At 39.6% G+C, this 20,439-nt stretch overlaps 2 protein-coding genes across 2 annotated transcripts; one reads left to right on the top strand and one right to left on the bottom strand.

Annotated features, from left to right (window-relative positions):
* The first annotated feature begins 3,017 nt into the window (after positions 1-3,017).
* tbxas1 (thromboxane A synthase 1 (platelet)) lies at positions 3,018-11,297 on the top strand. The gene is made up of 14 exons (XM_044356791.1): positions 3,018-3,188; positions 4,083-4,238; positions 4,743-4,836; positions 5,550-5,602; positions 5,729-5,825; positions 5,973-6,089; positions 6,299-6,387; positions 6,469-6,617; positions 6,944-7,074; positions 7,241-7,570; positions 7,719-7,807; positions 7,995-8,132; positions 8,815-8,977; positions 9,292-11,297. Exons 2-14 carry the CDS (start codon positions 4,138-4,140, stop codon positions 9,403-9,405), a joined length of 1,665 nt encoding a protein of 554 aa, XP_044212726.1. The 5' UTR covers positions 3,018-3,188; positions 4,083-4,137; the 3' UTR covers positions 9,406-11,297.
* Positions 10,891-20,429, bottom strand: parp12a (poly (ADP-ribose) polymerase family, member 12a). Its single transcript, XM_044356790.1, has 11 exons — positions 19,852-20,429; positions 14,781-14,916; positions 14,379-14,643; positions 14,099-14,290; positions 13,784-13,973; positions 13,010-13,184; positions 12,551-12,786; positions 12,381-12,468; positions 12,135-12,265; positions 11,893-12,044; positions 10,891-11,590 (listed from the first exon to the last, which is right to left on the bottom strand). Exons 1-11 carry the CDS (start codon positions 20,172-20,174, stop codon positions 11,334-11,336), a joined length of 2,145 nt encoding a protein of 714 aa, XP_044212725.1. The 5' UTR covers positions 20,175-20,429; the 3' UTR covers positions 10,891-11,333.
* Positions 20,430-20,439: the final 10 nt, after the last annotated feature.

The raw sequence follows: 20,439 nt of genomic DNA on the forward strand, positions 1-20,439 counted from the left end.
TAACATTGAAATGACATCACTGAGAATAACAAATCACAAAATCATTTTATATGTCTGATGTTGTCTTATATTGAATTCAACACCAAACCAGACACACACATACACACAAAAACAGTAGGCTTTGTAACCATCTTCTTCTAACTGTTGACTATCTGGCTCTTCAGATAAATATTTGGTGTCTGGAAGCGAGCAGGGTGCTGAGAGCTGTTCAGTGTGTTCAGTGGACTGCTGTGGTGCCTGCGTTTCCTGAGATGATGGGTTGATTGACATCCACTCTCTTCTGTGCTTTCTGCCTCCCTGAAGTCCTCTGCAGAACTCCTCCTCTGCCTCTTCGCACTTAACTGCTCCCAGTTCTCTTCCCTGCTCCTGCTTGTGGAAGAGATAAGGCAAGAAGTTGAGGGAGTCGGCTCCTCACAGATTTCTTCCTCCTTGAAGTCTTCAGTGGAACTCCTCCTTGGCCTCTTAGCATTAACTTGCTCAGAGTTTACTGCTCCTCTTTGTGGAGGAGCTAAAGACAGAAGTTGGTGGAGTTGGCTCCTCAGCACTTTCTGCCTCCCTGAAGTCTCTGCAGAACTCCTCCTTGGCCTCTTTGTACTTACCTGCTCCCAGTTCTCTTCCCTGCTCCTTTTTGTGGAGGAGATGTCTTCAGAACTGTTTCAGTCCATGAAGATTTGCTCACATATTCTCTTCTGAGTTTTTGAGGGTGCTGTCAAAAGGCTGCCAGGACCACAAAAACAGAATCAAGTCATCAGCTGCTGCCCCTTAAGGCCCTGATACTGAACAGGTGCCTGCAGGTCTCTGACAACAGGACCACCAAAGGGGCCAGGAGGAGACACCTGTTGCCTGCCATGCCAACACAAAGAGGGACTTTGATGCTTAAAAGAACGTGAATGTGGCAGGTGTCCACTTTATGTGACCAACTCAGACTGCTTCAGGATTTTTGCACAAAATGACTGTGTGGACACACTGTGGATTTTGGCCCCCATCACTTACATTGGAAGCACATATGAAGGGGATCTTTTAATAGCCAGTATGAACAGGAGAAATGATTACAGCGAGGGAAACTTCTTTCAGTGCTCATTTGGGTACCTGACTGTTGTTTTAAGACACACTTGAAAAATTGTTAACCTGTCGTTAATTTTAAAGTTATATATTTTCCATACTCAGCTCATACATAATTTAGTGAACAATTATCACATATATTTTAAAATCACTTAAGACATTACTGCAAACATATTTTTACTTTTAAAAAGCCAATCACACATCAGTTTTTCCTCCATCTTATTTAACCCTAAACGGTGGCTACTTGACATGTTACAATTTAAGTTAAACACCCTGAATTAAAATAGTAGAATAGTAGGACAGTGACACTACTGTGTATAAATTGATAAAAAATCTCAGCCTTAACTTGATTACTAGCATGACTGATAGTATAATAAAATCATTAGTAATGATCTAGTTAATTCTTATTTAAAATGTAAATTAGGTTTATCAACTTTGTGTAACGTAAATTTAGCTTACAAATAATCTACAGCGGTAATATTTCAACGTATAGCTATTGTATTTGCCCAGTTTGTTAGTAATATGCTACACTTCCACAGAAATCTGGAAGGGACAGCCTGCTGCTGGAGATATTTGCGACCAGACTCAGAGTGGACGATGACTTCATCCTCCTTGAAGTGCAAGACACAGATTCTGGATATCACACTTTTTCCATCAGTCCACTATCACCACACTCCAGCATGTTCTTTAATCCTGCTCCTGTTAGCCCTAATCTTTTCATTTCCTCCATCATTACCTTTCTCTCTGATATACTGTATATTTATTACAGCCGATGATCTCATGTTCCACAGTTTCTGGTAATTGACAACGTTCACAGAGACCAGTTGGATGCTTCCCTTTTATATTAAATTTGCTCTACAGATTGCTGTGTCCTATTCTTAATCTAGTTATTATTACCTCCTCTTTTCTGTTTGCTCCTGTTTCTCATACTGCATACTCTATTTTGAATTGAATGTAAATGTCTTCCCCTTATCTCCTGTCCCCAGTGCTGTTGCCACTCTTTATTGATATTTTTCCATACAATGCCCTTCTCCTTTGACTTTGAGAGTTAATATGTATGTCTGTTTCCTTTTCTAACTGCTTGTTTGGCTAGTTTGTCCACTCCTTCATTACCCAGAATGCCTATGTGCTGGAACCCAAAAGAATGTGACCTCAGTGCCTTGTTTTATTAATCTTGAATGTATTGCAATTATTTTGAATAGTAAGTCCTGGTGATTACTTGACACGCCTGACATAAGACTAGACTACATCCAGTTTGCCTGTGTCATATTGTGAAATAGGCCCTTCAGCTTTCCAGCGGTTAGGTTTTGCAGGAGGTCAGCTCGAGTCAAACTGAAGGCAGCTTTTATATCACTACGGTCTGCCATCATTTCCATGACTTTTATGTCTACAGAAGATGTTTCCATAGTTTAGTGATGAGTGTGATCTTCCATTGTCTCTTTAGACTGTCAGAAAATGACACTGACCCCTGGAGCACCTGTTGGGTAATGATGAACAACACACATGTACTCCACATAGAGCCAAGTGAAATACCAAGTTATCACTATATTGAACCATGTTTACACTGTTGTGTTCAATCGAGTTGTAGAGTGCATGTGTGCAATTATGTTGGTGTTTTGTGAATATAAAATAATTGACATTTTTGCTTTAAGCAAATCTTAAAATCTCATTTTTCTCAGAATACCAAGATTTTTTCTTATGACTAACTGAATGCAACATTTTCAATCAAGGACATTTTTCAAGGACATAGCACACATCACCTTTATTAATTTATTTTCTTTTATTCATATAATTAAGCACAGCACACATCACACGCACATATACTTGGGCTCAAATCTCAAAGTCAGTTCTTGTTGTCATGTCCCTAGTCCATGGTATCTGTCATGTGTCCTTGTTACTGTGCTTTGTTTTATTTGTTTTTTCCTACTTTCTTTCTTTTTTTTCTTCCTCTTTCAATATTTGATTCCACTGTGAATGGGGTAAAGTCGTGCTGGGTGCAGTACTCTCTGTACACGCCGGTACAGTAGGGGGCAGTATGTAGCTAAGCTCTCTCTGGGATGCGACCAGATGACAGGACGAAGAAGATTTCATAACATTTATGCAACGAGAGAAGAGGAAGCTATGAGGTAAATAAACGTCTATGGCATACTCACTTTCGTTTTTGACAAATTTGGAACACAGCTGTGCGTATATCTTTTTCCAAATATAAACATGACGCTGGATATGAGGACATGAAAACGTCAAACATGTCAGACAGCTTGCTAGATGTTGTAGCTATTAGCCTAGCACCTCAGATGACCTATGACGTCGGGCCAACACTGTATGTCAACATAAACAAAGGCTGGTTAACTATTAAAGTTGCAGTGAAACGGTAGTTAGAACATCCTAAGCTTCTGTACAGGGTCGTATTTCCCAGTGAAACGGAATATTTGGTAAACAGTGAACAGTTACAAAAGGGATTTAACTCAAATTTTCGCATTTGATTGGACCGCTAAAAGTGGGCGGGGCTTACAGAATAAACTCCATACGGAGCAAGTTTGAGATCTCAGTCCAGAAAGAGATGCCGCTATGTATCTCTTCCCTTTAAAGAAGTATAGTTCATAGCATGACATTCAAGATATAGTTTATCAGTCATGATTTGTGTGGTGCTATCAGCATACTTGTAGCTTTACAAAATACTTACACAGTGAGATTTTTAATAATTAATCATCTGTAATGTGAATATAATGACTAAGTGGGTTTAGGGCAAATAATAGAACAGCTAGAACGGTCTGGTAAGTTCAGAAAATTACATCACTGTATTGTAATGCAGCCTTGAAAACCAGGAAAAGACAAAACTTATCATATATCACGATATTACATTAATCCAAATCTAAGACGATATCCAGTTTCATATCACAATATTGGTATAATATCGATATATTGCCCAGCCCTACTTACAGTGATAACTGAGGTGTCAAATACACATATTCAATAGCATTTACAAAGTCCTAATCTTTTTCTGTCTTGTTATATTCTAGGTGCAGTGACCCAGTGCAGGTGGTAGAAAACTAAGAGCTGTTTTTTTGTAACATCATGGAGGCTTTAGTTGACTTCCTAAATGTATTCCACATAGAGGCCAGAGGACTTCCCGTCACACTCAGCCTCGTCCTCATCTTTCTGGGTCTTCTCTATTGGTGAGTAAATGCTTTGAATCCCTGTCTTTTTATGATGTTGCATTTGATGTTGCAGTTGCTGTGACAATTAACTCAGTCATGTAACTGACTAGTAACATGTCCATGGTATAAAAAGTGAAATAGAAATTATGAGATTGAGGAAAGTCAAAATGCATACAGAATTGGTACAGTTTGGTAAATTATACCAACAGTATAAACTTTAGTCTTCTAGCAAGTTAAATGTTGTGTGATTGAAATGCTGCCCTTCATGAGTCAAAAAGTTGAAAATAAGATTGGAGAGTTTAAAACTAAGATGTGAATATAATATTTGTTTCATGCTCCCCTGTCTGAGATTATTATTACACTTGGAAATTCAACACACTCCTTACAGATATTCATTATATGTGGCAGTGGCTGTGTGTTTATTTTAGCTGTTACATCCAAGAGAGTATTTTGGGATTTTTTTTTTACTGTATTTTCCTTTAGTCATCACTCATCAACACACCTCTGTGCTCTTTCTTTTAGGTATTCAATCTATCCTTTTTCAGTCCTCTCTCGATGTGGCATCAAACATCCAAAGCCAATGCCGTTCCTCGGCAACATATTTATGTTTCGGCAGGTAAGATATGATGGATGAAGATTTAACGTTTTGTGATCTCTAACATCTGCTGGACTTTCTGTCAAACTGAGATTTTCTTAACCATAGTAAAAAGCACAAGCCTGTACTGAAAAACCTTTGAATGCAGATTGATTTGTTTAATCCATCCAACCCCTGAAAAAAAAACATCTCAGTCTCAGAGATTATTGTGACGATAGAAGAGAGACTCTCATCATCATCTTCTTTGGAAGAACGTGCACCAGCATCTAAATTTGTTTCTATTGGAACAAAAGTCATGAAAAGCATGTTTTACTGAAAATATTTTTCCTGGTTTCTCAGTTTTTCACATTATTCCTCTGATACAAACCACAAGATGTGCACACAAACAAATACACACACAAGTTTTCACAATTTTTCTTTATGTAAGTGCATGTGTTTAAACATGCATGCTTCTCTTAATTAGTTTCATTCCTCTCTCTGGCTTTTAGTTCTGGTGAGAGATTATAGTTTCAGTACTGGTCCTTTCATTGGGCCATCAGTTGACTGCTATGCAGTATATACAGCTCCCATAAACGCATGTTAAAGAGTTGTGATGCTATCATACAATAGTTTACATAAAGACAACAGTCCATCATTTGGTTTTCAACATGGGATTATTTAATTCTTAAAGAGCTTCACTAGTTCTTTCTGTTCTTTTAATCCGTTGTGATGTTTGTCTTTAATGTTGTTTTCAGGGTTTTTTCAACCCTATCAATGACCTCATAAAGACACATGGCAGAGTTTGTGGGTAAGTAAAACAAGCAATACATTACATTTTAAATTTAAAAAAAAAAATCCACATTGTGAAATAAGATTAATACTTTATACATAGAAACCTGTATTAGCAGCATTAAGATTGTTGTTTGTATTTTAGGTATTATTTGGGCCGGAGACCAGTGGTAGTGGTGGCCGACCCTGACATGCTCAGACAAGTGATGGTCAGAGACTTCAGCAGCTTCCCAAACAGAATGGTGAGGACATTAACTAAAACATATCTAAGAGAGGAGAAACAGCTGTGTCATACATTAGATGTACACTGTGTGCTGATTCCAACATGAAGTTTGTTGATGTAACGATAACAAACGTTTGTGTCCTTACTCTCTTGTCCCTCTATATAGACTGTTCGCTTTGCAACCAAACCCATGACTGACTGTCTGCTCATGTTGAGGAATGAAAGGTGGAAGAGAGTCAGGAGTATCCTTACCCCTTCCTTCAGTGCTGCCAAGATGAAGGAGGTGAGATAGGAATGCTCAGATTGACTGAGCGCTGATCAGAGGCAGAGGATATTTATATGTTCCAATTAGAAGGGCACATAATAAATGGCTACATGATACACCTCACAGACCTATCAGGGGATTATTATTTTTTTGACTGATTATCTGTCCATTCCTAGAAGTCATCTGCAGTTATGACAAATGACACTGTCTTTTGTGTTGTCCTGTAGATGGTTCCACTCATCAATACAGCCACCGGTGCCCTGATGGACAACTTGAACACCTATGCCGAGTCAGGAGAGGCCTTTGACATCCACAAGTAAATGCGAACACACCTACAAATCACACACAATCAACATACACAATTAAGATTACTTAGTCTTGTTCTGTCCTCTCTCAGGTGTTTCGGCTGCTTCACTATGGATGTTATCGCCAGTGTGGCATTTGCAACTCAGGTGGACTCTCAGAACAATCCAGATGACCCTTTTGTCCACCACGCTCAGATGTTCTTCTCCTTTTCTTTCTTCAGGCCCATCATGCTGGTTTTCAGTCAGTCCAATCTATTTGTATTAATATTTATATATTGTATATATAAACTATGATATTTGAGACATGTTTCTATAGGATGCTATGAAGGAAAAAGAAATAAATTAAGAAACCAACCAGAAGCAGAATGGTTTACTGTCCTCTGTTGCATAGATTTAAGAGGAGTATGTCACAGTTATCTGGGGTTCCCAAGTAATTCTTATTTGGATGATAAATTTGAAGAAATTGAGCATAAAATAAAATAGAAACAAGTAAACATAAAACATTTTTATGATTGCACATTGAGTCATTTGCCAGTGTGTAAAACAGACTCTTGTTTTTATGTGCAGTTGCGTTTCCATTCATCATGGCTCCTCTGGCGGGACTCATCCCCAACAAAAGACGAGACCAGATGAATCAGTTCTTCATCAACAGCATTCAGAGGATCATCAAACAGAGAGAGGAGCAGCCTCCTGAACAGGTGAATCTTGATAATCGCAAACACAGCGCAACTTAAAAATGTGTGTTAAATCCTTGATCTTTCATTGAAATAGTTCTATGGACCACCCACAATTTCCTTCATGGATATACTTTCTGATATATAGTTTTTTTAAAAATTAATTTCTCATGTATGTTTCTGTATGTAGAGACGTCGAGACTTCCTTCAGCTGATGCTGGATGCACGAAGCAGCAGTGATGCAGCAAACCATGCTGATGAGCCCGAACACAGGAACCAGCAGACGCAGCCGTCAGCCTCGAATCAGGATGACGGTCTTCACTCACAGGAGACACCCACCAGGCGTCCACAGAAAAAGATAATGACGGAAGACGAGATTGTGGGTCAGGCTTTCGTCTTCCTCCTAGCAGGCTACGAAACCAGCAGCAACACGCTAGCTTTCACCTGCTACCTGCTGGCCATTAACCCTGAATGTCAACACAAAGTGCAGGAAGAGGTGGACGATTTCTTCACCAGACATGTGAGTGTGTTGCCTTGTGGTTTGTTATGATGTCATTATGGCATGGGTGGAGAGTTGTTGGTTTATCTCACTTGAACTTTCTTAAGTTTCTTTAAAACTCTTCATACATTACTCTGAATTTATCATGTATTCTCTTTTTTCCTTGTAGGAGTCACCAAATTACACAAATGTCCAGGAGCTGAAGTATCTGGACATGGTTGTCAGTGAAGCATTGCGCCTTTACCCTCCTGGATTCAGGTAGGAACATTAAATGGGAATAAAAGATGCATTTTTACTAGCAGTGTCATAAGGTGCAGTTCACTTTTTGCTATGATTATTCTGGCCAAGACCTTTCAGGCATTGCATGGAGTAAAGAAGGAAAAATTAGTTGAGGTGTATATGACATGCATGACCACTCTTTTTCATGGCATTTTGTCCCAAAAAGGTTTGCACGAGACATCGACAATGACTGCGTGGTGAACGGCCAGTTCCTCCCTAAAGGAGCGACGCTGGAGATCCCAGCAGGCTTCCTCCACCATGACCCAGAGTACTGGCCAGAGCCTGAGAAGTTCATCCCAGAGAGGTAGACGGTTGTTTTTACAGTAGATAAGTAAATAGTACTATAGTATCTTCAGCTTGTGTATCAGTGTCATCTAAATCTTGTAGATGGCTCACTGACTTTGTCTGTTACCACCTGCAGTTAACTGAAAAATCAATCTGTTGAAATGTCACATTACTTCAGCTGGACATTACTGAAACCAGCTCAGAACAGCACTTTGGGGGACATGGACCCTCACAAAAAAATCACTATGATTGAATATTTGTGGATTAACATCATACGATGGCAGTGAATAGCCAATACATAATGACTGTTACTGGTGATATCTAATTGTAACTGTTTTTGACACATTGGCGGGCAAAATAATTTTACCTTTGTCTACAGTGCCATGAAAAAAAAGTGGTGTTGCATCTAGTTTTTTTTTTTTAATGTTTTGTGTAAACAGTGAATGAACCTCATGCAACTTGCAGTTCACCAGTGCAAACACATTTCTTCTCTTGTTTCACCATGTAACACCAGTACATAAACTGTATCCTTGCAGTCCAGTGAACTTGAAACTGAAATATGTCCAACACTGCTATACAACAGCAGTAAAATCCCTGTATTGCACTAAAGCTAAATGAAATACAGTATTTTGACAATGACCTACTCTTATTTGCTGTAGCTTTTAATTCATCCAAAAATATAACTTGTGGTTGATTTCCAGATTCACACCAGAAGCAAAGGCCAGTAGACATCCATTTGTATACCTGCCGTTTGGGGCTGGCCCCCGCAACTGTGTGGGAATGAGGCTTGCCCAACTGGAAATCAGAATGGCTCTAGTTCGTCTGTTCCAGAGGTTCAGCATTGTGGCCTGCTCTGAGACGAAGGTGGGTTGGAATGACTGAATACAAACAGCATCTGTATTATCTGCTATAGATCATTTTGAGTCACAGAAAGGATTCATACACTTAAGAGATAAACACCCAAACACTGCACTAGTGGGTGTCACTAGACAACATGTCTAGTGACACCCATGTTGCTGTGATTGCAAAATTTAGCTAATGGAACTAATAATGTAAAAATAGTAATGTAATAATATAAAAATTCAATATGCGTCTGTCAGCTGTTTCCATATCCTACATTAAAAACACAAATATTTATGGAAGATGTTGCTTTCACATGTGGTACTCTTTTCTTTCAGGTTCCTCTTGAGTTGAAGTCATCAAGCACTCTAGGACCTAAAAATGGCATATTTGTGAAAATCACAAGAAGAGACAGTGAAGAAAGTCAAGTGAATTCTCCACCAGATGATTAGACAATGAGTGTTTGTCTTCTAGATGTCAGAGGGAAGAATGAAGAGCTACAAACCATCCTGCAGGTCTATATTGTTATAGTGGCACTTGGTGTCATTGTCTCTGGCTCACTATCTATTATTTTACAGTAAGTTACAATACACAGTATACCTCCATCTATTGCCTTTTTTTTTGATTGAGAGTGAGCTGGAAAGTGAACTGAAGATGAGCAACAGCGCTGCTATGCTGTCATGATGACATTTGCACAGAACTGTGGTTGGTCTAAGTGCTCTTCACTCAGGCAGTTTAGGTCTACTTGAGCCTTCGACTGACTTCTCCGATTGTTAGCGTGATAAAACAACAAGGGAGAGCGAGGGAGAACACAGAGAGCAAGGAACAAAGGAATAGGATTGCACTTTGCTTAAAAAGAGCAAATCACAGACTCTTACCTCACAATTTAGCAGTATTGATCATTTTTAGCTGCTGCCTTTCATAAAGTCTTTTTCAGGGAAGGAATTTTCTCATTTACCATGAATCGGTACAATATTTTTTTTATTTCACAATGAGCAGGTAACTATTTTTCTGTTTTGCACTGTAGCATTAGGTTTTATAATTGATTTGTGCATTTAAAGGTTTGACCTTATCATCTTCTCAAATTTCTGTGGTTATTATAATGCAGTAATGATGAAAAGGAAAAGAAAGTGAAATTGAAACTTGTGCAGTGTGTTATGTAAAATCTAATAATAATGACAAAGCGAGCCTGTAGAACTAGTTGAGCCAGATCAGTCGATGCTGAACCTGAAAGTTTGCACATTCCCTCAACAAAAGAACAGTCTGTTGTGTAGCTAAGCTGCTCACTCTTTGCTCCTGCTTCCAATAGACTGACAGAAAACCAGCATCCCTGTATCCACACATGGGCTTTGTATACCTGTGTGATTCCCTACAGGGTTACTACTGATATCTCCCTGCAGTTTGGTTTGTTCAAGAAATGATACATGCAAGGAGAAGTTCAAACTGCTGTTTCCTGATACGTGATCCAGTGTTTATTAAATGTCTCAGAATAGGAAACTGGACCTAACTGGATATTACAGTGGATATTAGGTCCAACTTTAAGGTGTTGAGCCACAAGCATTTGATCACTTTATCTCTTAATAATGTCATCCATGATTCTTTAATGAGACCATTTATACCTTTTATTGAAATTGGACGAAGGGCATTACATAATTATTCATCATGTATGTAAGTGACTTTCATCCTAGTTTGAATTTTAGCTAATGACTGAGTGATCCAAGATCAATTTCATAAGATGAATTTTAATCTTGAATGTATACAATAATATGTTTATTACAGCAACTGTGATCAAAGGTGATTAAAGGCCTGTTAAAGGTCTTCATTTAAAATGGGTCAAATGCCTCTTGTTTGTGAATAAATATTATAATGTAATGAGATTTCTGTTGAATACACAATGAAAATAATGACATTAAATGAATACATAAACTACTTTCACGGTAGCTTGCGATCTGTTTATTCCAGAGCAATCAGTGAATTTCAATTCATATTTAAACACCAGATCATTTGTCGCCCTCAGTATCCTTCATTTAGACTTGTGTTCAGACATTGTCATGACGAAATAGACACCATCATCAAAATAGACATGCTCAAAGGAAAAGCTCTCTAGTAACTGTATACGATCTGCAATGCAAAAGTATTTTCTGTCACCTAATAAATTCATCAGAACACACCAATAAACTTGCAGAAAAATCCCATAAGCAGTCAATTGCATTATAAGTATATATGAATATCCAGAGTTCTAATCTTGCCACATTTCTGTGTTGATGTTATTTCACATAGAAAACTACACAAACCCTTAAAGCCACTAACAGCTACAGTATAGTAAAATTCCCCTGACCATTGACGTCCTCAACAAAAACAGCACCACTGTTGTCACAACTCAGGAGTAGTCAATGATGTACTCTGGATAAATCTGTTGTTTTTCAAAGACGACGAAGATGCTGGGGTCGCTCTGCTTGTCAACGCAGCTATCATAGAGGGTTCTGCTGTTTCCTTTTGATGGGGGCCGAACGTAGCTGCTGCTTCCCTTGGTGTACTCCCCCACCAGGACCAGAGCAACAAACATGATATAGTTCAGACTTCTTTTGGCCCTGGCGTATCTGTCTGAGTAGGACGCATCTCTTGCAAAGTAGCTCCCTAAAAAAAATAAAAAAAAGTATACTTGTAGTATGCTGCTTCATGATTAGACATTCAGTTCTGAAAGCCTGATAAACCTGGACCTTCTTACAAAATAATGTGTTCTGAACATATTTTTAATGTGCACTAAATTTATGATCAAAATCGTCTCTAAACAATGTCACAGCTGCTGAGATGGGAAACAAAACTGTAATCAAGTCACAAGTGGACAAAGTAAAAGTGCGTTCTGGACAGCCTCCAATATCATATATGTGATATCATATTTATGATATTACTAAAATTCTGAGGCTTTTTTTCTGTACCTTTGCCGTACGCCGTGCCATGCACACCACACATCCTCCAGTCAAAGTTTTGCTCACAGATGGCCTGAATCAGGGACTCGTCTGTCCCATGGAACAAGTACTTCTCATCCACAGGTTTCCCTCCACTCCTCTCCTTCATCTGCTCTCTCTGCCTGAACATGAAATATTTAAAAAATTAATGTGATTATGTGTTTTAGGGCTGCACAAATTATTATTATTAATAAGCCTTGTCTGTGATTTACCACTGAAAGACTTTCCACAGAGATGGGTTCTGGATTCTTTGGATGCTGTTGATTTTAGTCTGGGGCATGGTGCGCCTGAATAACATCTCAATCATTTTATACTCCTTTGCAGATGTAGAAAGAGGTATGAGCTGAAAGAGAAGAGCTCAGTGTACATAAACAGGTCATCAATCAAGGGTATAAATATGTATTCAGTGTTCTTGAGGGGAGGGGGGTTCTAGTGTATAATACATGATATGAAGATACCTTGTATCCAAAATCAGGTAAGGCACTCTTGTCCCAGTAGGATGGGACATTTTCAGCTGTGGAGGGGCTGGAGCTAGGTGATAACGCACTACCGAGGAGAAAAACATACAGTAAGAATTGCCTGACTGGAGAAGTCACTTGAGACACGTAAAAGGATAATACAAAAATACCTCTTCAGCTGCACTTCCACATCTTGAGCAGACACAAAGCGAGGCCTCCTTCTGACCTCTCGTTTGGTTCTGTATTTTATGTTCTGCTGATACATCTGCTGGGCTCCCGGTGCACCTTTGAAGTTGAGAGTATACTGCTGTTTGCCAGCACTAAAAGGAATCTCTGTGTCTCTATCCGCCAGGTATACATTCTCCAGAGTTTGAGAAGTGACAGAGACTGGTGTGTCAGTGTCACCCTAAACAGAAAAAAACCAAAACAAAACAGAGAAGAACTGAACAAAGTTTCAAAGTATAACTTGATAGAGGATGAAAAAAAAATTAATTACTACGGAACGGACTAACAAAACCAAATCTTATTCCCTCAGACAGGTACGATACTATGAAGGATCACAGGCTCTTAAAAAATAAGTTGTCTGAACAAATGAGACTTGTTGCTGCTTTCATCGTCCTCTGACTGACCTGTCCAAACTCCTGCCACTTCCCGTTTTCATCCTTCCAGTACCAAAGCCACGTTGTTGTGAGAATGAAGTGAGGGGGCTTGGAGACAGAGGAAGCGGTGGACAGGCGACGAACCGGAGACCCTTCGTATGTCATTGCCATGAAGTCCACTGACTGCGCAGCAGGGGGTGCAGTGCTAAAAGCAAACAGTGAGAGTGAACCAACAATTCCCCCCAACACTTTAACCATGTGAATACCAGACTTTAAATTGAATTGTTGCTCTAGAATAGAAATAAACAGGGAAGACTGTTACTATGTGAAACATGGACTTAAAACCCATCATTTCAGACTGGCTTTTTTGTAGTGCCTTATAATTTTATGGTTTTATGATTCTTAATGTTTTTATTGCTCAATTAATTTTACATTTTATTGTAATCTAATCATTTTGTATAGTGTAGTGTTATATAATTTCATTGTTTTGTGTTTTTTATTGCTTGAATTTTTCAATTTTACGTTAACTGTTCTCTCATCATTTACTTATCTTTTATTGTTGGCTTATTCAATAAATTTTTTACAGTGGGTTTTTTTCCTTGTTTTCTTCATTATCTTTTATCATTTATTTTATTTATATTTTACAAGTCACCGTGTTTAAATTCTTGGTATTTTACTTGTATCTTGGTGTGCATTAGCCTCCCATCTTGTGTTCACTTGTAAAGCACTTTGAATTGCATTCGACTTGTATCAAAGCCACTATATAAATAAAGTTTGATTGACTGACTCATTCATAATGATCACCTTTGTAAAGAAAGAAATCGAAAAATCCCCAATGTGGCCGATGCTTGATCGGTGCAGCTTGTGTCTTGTCCTGGGTCACAGTAGGCCTTCTCAATGTCCTCCATATTGGGCAAGTCCTTCCAGGTCACATGATCACTCTCTAAAACCTGCCATCTGTAAGGTAGGTGCCAATGGACACGGACACACTTATCTGCAAAAAAAAACATAACAAAGATAAAAAGGCAGTACAATTTTCTCTCCACACACAGATCTACACACATGTATTGAGAGGTTTCTGTGGATATGACTCGTCTGTTCTGGTAGCAGCAATGTTACCTTTGAAGCTGCAGTGTCTGCGAATGAAGAAGAGGCAGATTTCATTCCTGTCGGCATCACTTATTGTTTTAGTTGCCCCTGCAGAACTAGTGGGGGATGTGGGGGTAGTGGGGGATGTGGGGGATCCAGGGTTGCTGTGGGAGGGCTTCTTGGAAGGCTGCGGCACCTTCACTGGCAGCACTGGAGGAGATACTAATCACACACATAAATACTTGTATAGACTATCACTATCATAAGATGACAAAAAGTTCTCAAATTATTCATAAACGTAATTCTTTACCAGTAACAGCAGAGGGTTGTCTCTCATGTTGACCTAAGATGATGAATTTATTTCTGTAGATTCCAGGAAGGTTTGAAATAGTCTCCTGACTGAACCCTCGGAAAATCTTCATTCCTTGTGCTTCAATGTTATGGTTCCTCTTACATGTCGAGCCAAACTTACAGTCACCTTGGAAATGGTGCAGGCAGACGTGAAGCTTGGTGCATGCGGTGGTAAACTTGCAGGAGCCGTGCACACCATTGCCCTTGTTGTAATGTGGGCATATCTAGGTATTGGGGGGGGGGGTTTGACCATAGTGTTACAACAAAAATATATGATTCAGAGATTTACATAATTTTCTACACAATAGCAAGAGATTCTCAAGTCCCACCTCTGTTTCCCACTGTTGTCAGTATGACCTACCTCAGGCAGCAGATAAGGATCATTCTGCAGTAACAGCTGGAACAGCTGTTTCTCTGTCAGGTCGCGAAAACCCCATCTCTTCAAAAGTTCAGCATTGTACGGTGACGCCAGACTATGGGGATTTTTACACTTGTGTCTGAAAATGACAAAAAATTCCATCTCAGGAGTTTTAGTTTTACTGAATTTTAAATTTCAATTAAAATGTGGTTTATGTAGTTCCTGTACACAGTGTATACGGACCTCTAGAGATTTAAAAATACATTGACAGTACTGTTTTAATACTACTGTTGATACTGGTTGCTGATGGCCAGGATATGAAACCTACACTGGCATAAATACACACATTTGTAATCATGTTTATGGTTTTCATATGTTAATGATAATAGTTTTGGGTTGCTGTTATTGTTGGTTGGTTTGGACAAAACTAGTAAAAATATGATATTCCTATATTCTACAGTCTATATAGTGGCCTTATTCCTTGACATGTAAATTACTGGCCATAACAGCTATAATCAACAACACTTACAAAGAGGAAATAATAAATGTGATAAAGGTGAATTGATAAGATGTGAACACTGCCATCTTCTGTTTGAATAAAGAACTGGCAATTTGCATTTTTGATAACAGCATACAGTCACATGATCTGCTGTTCAACCAAACTTAAGTTTTACAGTGTGTGGAATCCACAGTTACAATAATAATAATCTTTATTAAACTTTGTTTTGTTATTTCCTTCATATAGACTTTCAGCAGCAAAATGGTTAATTTTTCTTCAAATATAAAGGCCATCTTTTTCATGTATGAATGAGCAGCTTTCTTTTGGTATATTGTGCGTTAGACTGAGCTGAATAAGGTTATGGCCATAAGGACGAATGTCATAGTGACGTTCTCAATTGACAGACATTTTGACCTGTCATAAGCAGGAAAAGCACAGGTGGAGCTAATAACATTACATTCAATGTACCAGTGAGTCATTCCAGTGAACTGGTATGCACAGTAGCAGGACCTTGAAACTGGCTAATCTAAATTGAATTAATGTTAATGATTACACCTGCATTTGTCCTGCTGTGACATCAAACTGTCTGCTGAGAAAAGGGCTTATTTCTTTATAAATGCTTCATACTCTGCATCTACCTGAAAGATTCTGTGCTCTCACACGGGTGTTTTGCATTGTTTTTTATTTGAGTTCCTCCTAACTTCAACGTCAGTTGAAGTTAGGAGGAACTGTGCTGGAAATTACATAACTTGTTACTTAGTGTACCAATTATATGATGAAGTTGTGAGTTGTCCTGTGCAACAACACTTACAGGGGAGTGACTGATTTTTCTAAACTTTATTTAACCTTTATTTAACCAGAAGAGTCCCATTGAGATTAAAAATCTCTTTTCAAGGGATACCTGGCCAAGACAGGCAGCAGCATAGGCTAAATAAAAAAACAAAGTTACAGACAGAAAACACAAAAGGAGACAAAATTAACTCTTTTAAAAACATTTTAAAAGAGAAATTTCTAGGAAGTCAGTTTTGTAACCAGGTAAATCAAAAACATTGACATCTTAAGGAATCTGCCTCTTATTCTTTCATTCTGACTAACATGTGAATCAAACAGTCAGCACATACCAAGTCATGAGCAAAGGTCTTATCAGGCAACACAAGTAAACAGCTATGGGGGTGGACCACGGAAAGGGTGTAGTCTCAATAGATTTAACTTTTTTCCAAATATGATAATCACAGGCGATGTAATACAGTAGATTTCACATAAGTTTTTTTCAAAAGTTAGAGAGTTATAAATAAATACTTTTGATTGCGAAACTGAGCTAGATATCTTTCGAAACTCTGGTCAAACCACAGCCGCCTCTAAATTTAGAATGCGCGCATATTCTCACCTTTACGATAAATGCACTGCACTAAGCGAGCTGGGAATTAAACTTTACTCTGGCAGGTGTCTCACTTTCCAAAGACAAGGCTATGACGTATTTATTCTACCCGAGCACACCAAATACAATTATCAAACTACGTCAGACTAGGCGCAAGAATACACATGTGACTACGTCCAGTTTTCAAAATTAGGTGTTAACACAGGGTATATCATTGATGGTAAAAAAAAAAAAAATTATGGATAAACCCTCCTTGACGGTTTTGAAGCTCAGAGTGGTGGGTCCAAGCCCCCAAGAACAGCGTCGGGCTTTGAGAGAAGGGCCTACACGACACGCCCACTTTACTAGATCACACGCCCCCCTGATGTTACCATAACAGCATGTCACATGACACACCACCCCGACCCCTAACCATCCCCGTCTTCATGCCTAAATACAACCAAGTGGGCGCAAAAAAAATCGACTTCCGGGTATGAAAGTACCTGGATCTTCCGCATTGTGCGGCCCATAGAGCGAGCACACTAGTGACTTTCGCTGGCCGAGTCGGCTACTTCCGGTTTAGCCCACCGGCTAACTTGAATGGGGATAAAACAATTCAATCATGCGGCTCTTCTAGGCTTTTGAAATGTGATCGGACCGAATGGATTTAATTCTGACAGTGAGACAAGTCATTTCGCGGGGGATGTGACTCTCAAAAAAATGTATCCGTTGATTTACAGACGTCTCTTTCACAATATAAGTCTATGGGAAAAAGTCTTTTTGGGCTAGTGTGCATCACATGACCTTGTAATTCCACGGTTTGGCCGCTGTGTCAAATTGGCTTCAAAGCCTGGCGCTCTTCCTGTATCCAGTTGTCTTTATACATCCATGGCCAAACCATGGAATTTAAACTTCCGGGTACGAAAGGGGCCCAAAAAGCATTTTTCCCACACGCAATCATGGGAAAAGGAGCAGCTGTAAAATGGTGGATACATTTTTTTGAGCATCACAACCAAGCCCCCAGGAACAGCGCCGGGCTGTGAGGCCAATTTGACATAGCGGCCAAACCGTATAATTACAACGTCACTTGATGCTATTGGGCCCAAAAAGACTTTTTCCCATGGACTTACATTGTGAAAGAGACGTCCGTAAATCAGCGAATAAACTTTTTTGAGCATCACAACCCCCGCGAAATGACTTGTCTCACTATCAGAATTTGATTCATTCGGTCCAATCACATTTCGAAAGCCTAAAAGAGCCGCATGATTGAATTGTTTTATCCCCATTCTAGTTAGCCAGAGGGCTAAACTGGAAGTAGCCAGCTCGGCCGGCGAAAGCCACTAGTGCGCTTGCTCTATGGGCCCAATGATCTCGGAAGATCCGGGTAATTTTATACACAGAAGTCGAACTTTTTTGGCTTCATGCGCCACTGAGCAACTTTCATAGGAATGAACGGGGCCCCGCCTCTGACACTGTATCCAGTTCTCTTTATAAATCCATGATCACAACCCTCATGAAATGTCTCCTTTCACTATCATAATTTGATCCATTTGGTCCAATCACATTTTGAAAGCCGCACGATTGAATTGTTTTATCCCCATGTGTCTGTCTTGGCCGGTGAAAGTGGGCGCACGGGGCCCATAGAACATGTGGAGTATGTTTTCATGTGGGTAATTTCTTCACAGTGGGAAGTGGCTTTTTTGGCTTCATGCGCCACTGAGCAACTTTCATAGGAATGAACAGGGCTCTGCCTCTGACGCTGTCTTCAGTTCTCTTTATGATCCATGGGTGGCTCTGGCCATTGTCATTTTGATTGTGCCTGACTCCACCTGACTCCTGGCTAATCTAAAAATAGGTGGAGCATGGGTGAGCTGAGGCTAGCCACCTGTGACGGCACCCACTTGTCACTCAAAGCGGCCACGCCCTTAATTTTGCATAACTTTAAGCCTTAATAGAATTTAAATAAGTGAGTTGGTAGTTATATGAAAATAAGCAGTACAAGTGAAGACACTGTAATGCCACTCAATTCTGAAGATTAGTTCCTGGCGGGGAGTATTTAACCCTTCACTAGACCCATAAGATTTATTACGTGTCCAAATAAGCTTCTTCTTTACTCATCTGTACATATGTGAGGATTCTATTGGGTACTGGATCAACAAGAAACTATGCTTATTTACACACACATTGTCTGCATTCAGGTCACATTATACATTCTAAGAGGAGACAGTCTGACTGTCTGAAACAGAGTACAGCATATTCTCTCTGACCTTGGTTCCCCTAGGATACAGCCAGCCTTATCAGGACAGCTGCCTTACCCAGTCATCTATAACAGACAGAGAGATGAACTGCTCTGAAAGAGACAGACCATGACCTACTGCTCCCAGGTTTGCAGATGACCCGAAAATGCCCCGGGAAACACTGTGTCATATTACCTTTAAGCCTAAAGATGGCAAATTACTTTACAGAAATTAGATTAATTGGATTATATTCATAGGGAGCATAAAGCATGTTAACTGTGTCCCTTACGAATGAAAACATGCCATTAAATTGCATAAGATCCACCCTCAGCTTCACCAAAACACTTGAATGTTTCATGTGTTCATTCCACTGGTACACCTTTCAGCCTCACCCACTCCTTGAACTGGTCTGCTTGTTTAGAATCTGTAGCTGTCCCACCCAGTCCCTGTCAGCCACACCCACATTAAAACCCATCTTGTTGTTAAAGGGACTTTTCCATTTCTTTGGATTGCAGAGTGACAGACAGTGAAAATGCATGAGTGGTCACAGTTGTCCTGAACTCGAATATATCAGTCATTGTCAGGATTTTTTTTTCTTGCAACCCAAAAATCAAAAAATAAAGTAATGTCCCTCACAATTTGTGGACAGAGTTTCATACTACAACACCTAGTCTTCGGAAAGTGAGACGTGACAGAGTAAATGTCTGACTCTTCATGTCAGCTCGCTCTGACCCGTTCCAATGCATTTGCCGTAAAGGTGAGAATACGCGTGCAACCCCAATTTAGGAGCAGCCGGTTTCACCACGGAGTTGTGAGTGACGGCTAGCTTGACCGCAGTGAATGACGGCCGAGGTTTTCATTGTATTATACTGGAACTGCTTTAATCTCAGCATATTTTAGTGAAAGATGCTCTAGTATTAATATGAAGTAAAGAAAAATTACAAAACCTTCAAATATCGGCCTACAGCAGTCTGTACTTACCCGAAAGTGCAGTCTCCGCAAACAAAATACCTGCACAAATGCAAACTATCACACTGTGCACACTCTCCGGGTTTTTTCTGACAGATCCGCAGGGTGGTTTTCGCCACAACCAGACTGTCCGGGCTGATTATTTGACCAGAACCAGAGACACTCCGTCTGGCCTCTCGAAGAGCTATTTTACCATCGTCGAAGAGGACTTTCCTCAAAACTGGTTCCGCGACAGTGAAACTCTGCCTGATCTTCTCATCCAGGCTCTTGAAGTCCAGACATCCCTGGTTGTCGCACAGGGTCTTGATAATAAAATTAGAGATGATCGTGGTCATCCTGACATGAGTTTCGCCAGCTCATCAGACTGTGTTTACAACAGGGCTGCCTTAGTTTCCCACAGCTCCAGCGAAGACTGTTACAAAGAAATGAAACTGAAACTTAAAAAAAACAGGCCCTGCCCCTAAAGTCGTCTATCATCTAATATTAGAACAAACACAAACATTAACATTGAGCTATGCGCATGCATTAATGAATCTGACCTTTCTGTGGACGTCATTGCCTTCATAGAAATATGTTAAATTTACATCTAAAAACTGCAAA

The sequence above is a fragment of the Thunnus albacares genome, chromosome 7, assembly GCF_914725855.1.
Source record: "Thunnus albacares chromosome 7, fThuAlb1.1, whole genome shotgun sequence".
Lineage (NCBI taxonomy): Eukaryota > Metazoa > Chordata > Actinopteri > Scombriformes > Scombridae > Thunnus > Thunnus albacares.

Excerpts from the sequence above, each read along its gene's own strand:
- tbxas1 (XM_044356791.1), top strand. The coding sequence starts at position 4,138 with ATGGAGGCTTTAGTTGACTTCCTAAATGTATTCCACATAGAGGCCAGA. Across the intron at positions 7,808-7,994 it reads CTTTACCCTCCTGGATTCAG|GTTTGCACGAGACATCGACA; the intron begins GTAGGAACATTA and ends TGTCCCAAAAAG. Across the intron at positions 8,978-9,291 it reads TGGCCTGCTCTGAGACGAAG|GTTCCTCTTGAGTTGAAGTC; the intron begins GTGGGTTGGAAT and ends CTTTTCTTTCAG.
- parp12a (XM_044356790.1), bottom strand. The coding sequence starts at position 20,174 with ATGACCACGATCATCTCTAATTTTATTATCAAGACCCTGTGCGACAAC. Across the intron at positions 14,917-19,851 it reads TGCGGAGACTGCACTTTCGG|ACACAAGTGTAAAAATCCCC; the intron begins GTAAGTACAGAC and ends TGTCATTTTCAG. Across the intron at positions 14,644-14,780 it reads ATCCTTATCTGCTGCCTGAG|ATATGCCCACATTACAACAA; the intron begins GTAGGTCATACT and ends CCCAATACCTAG.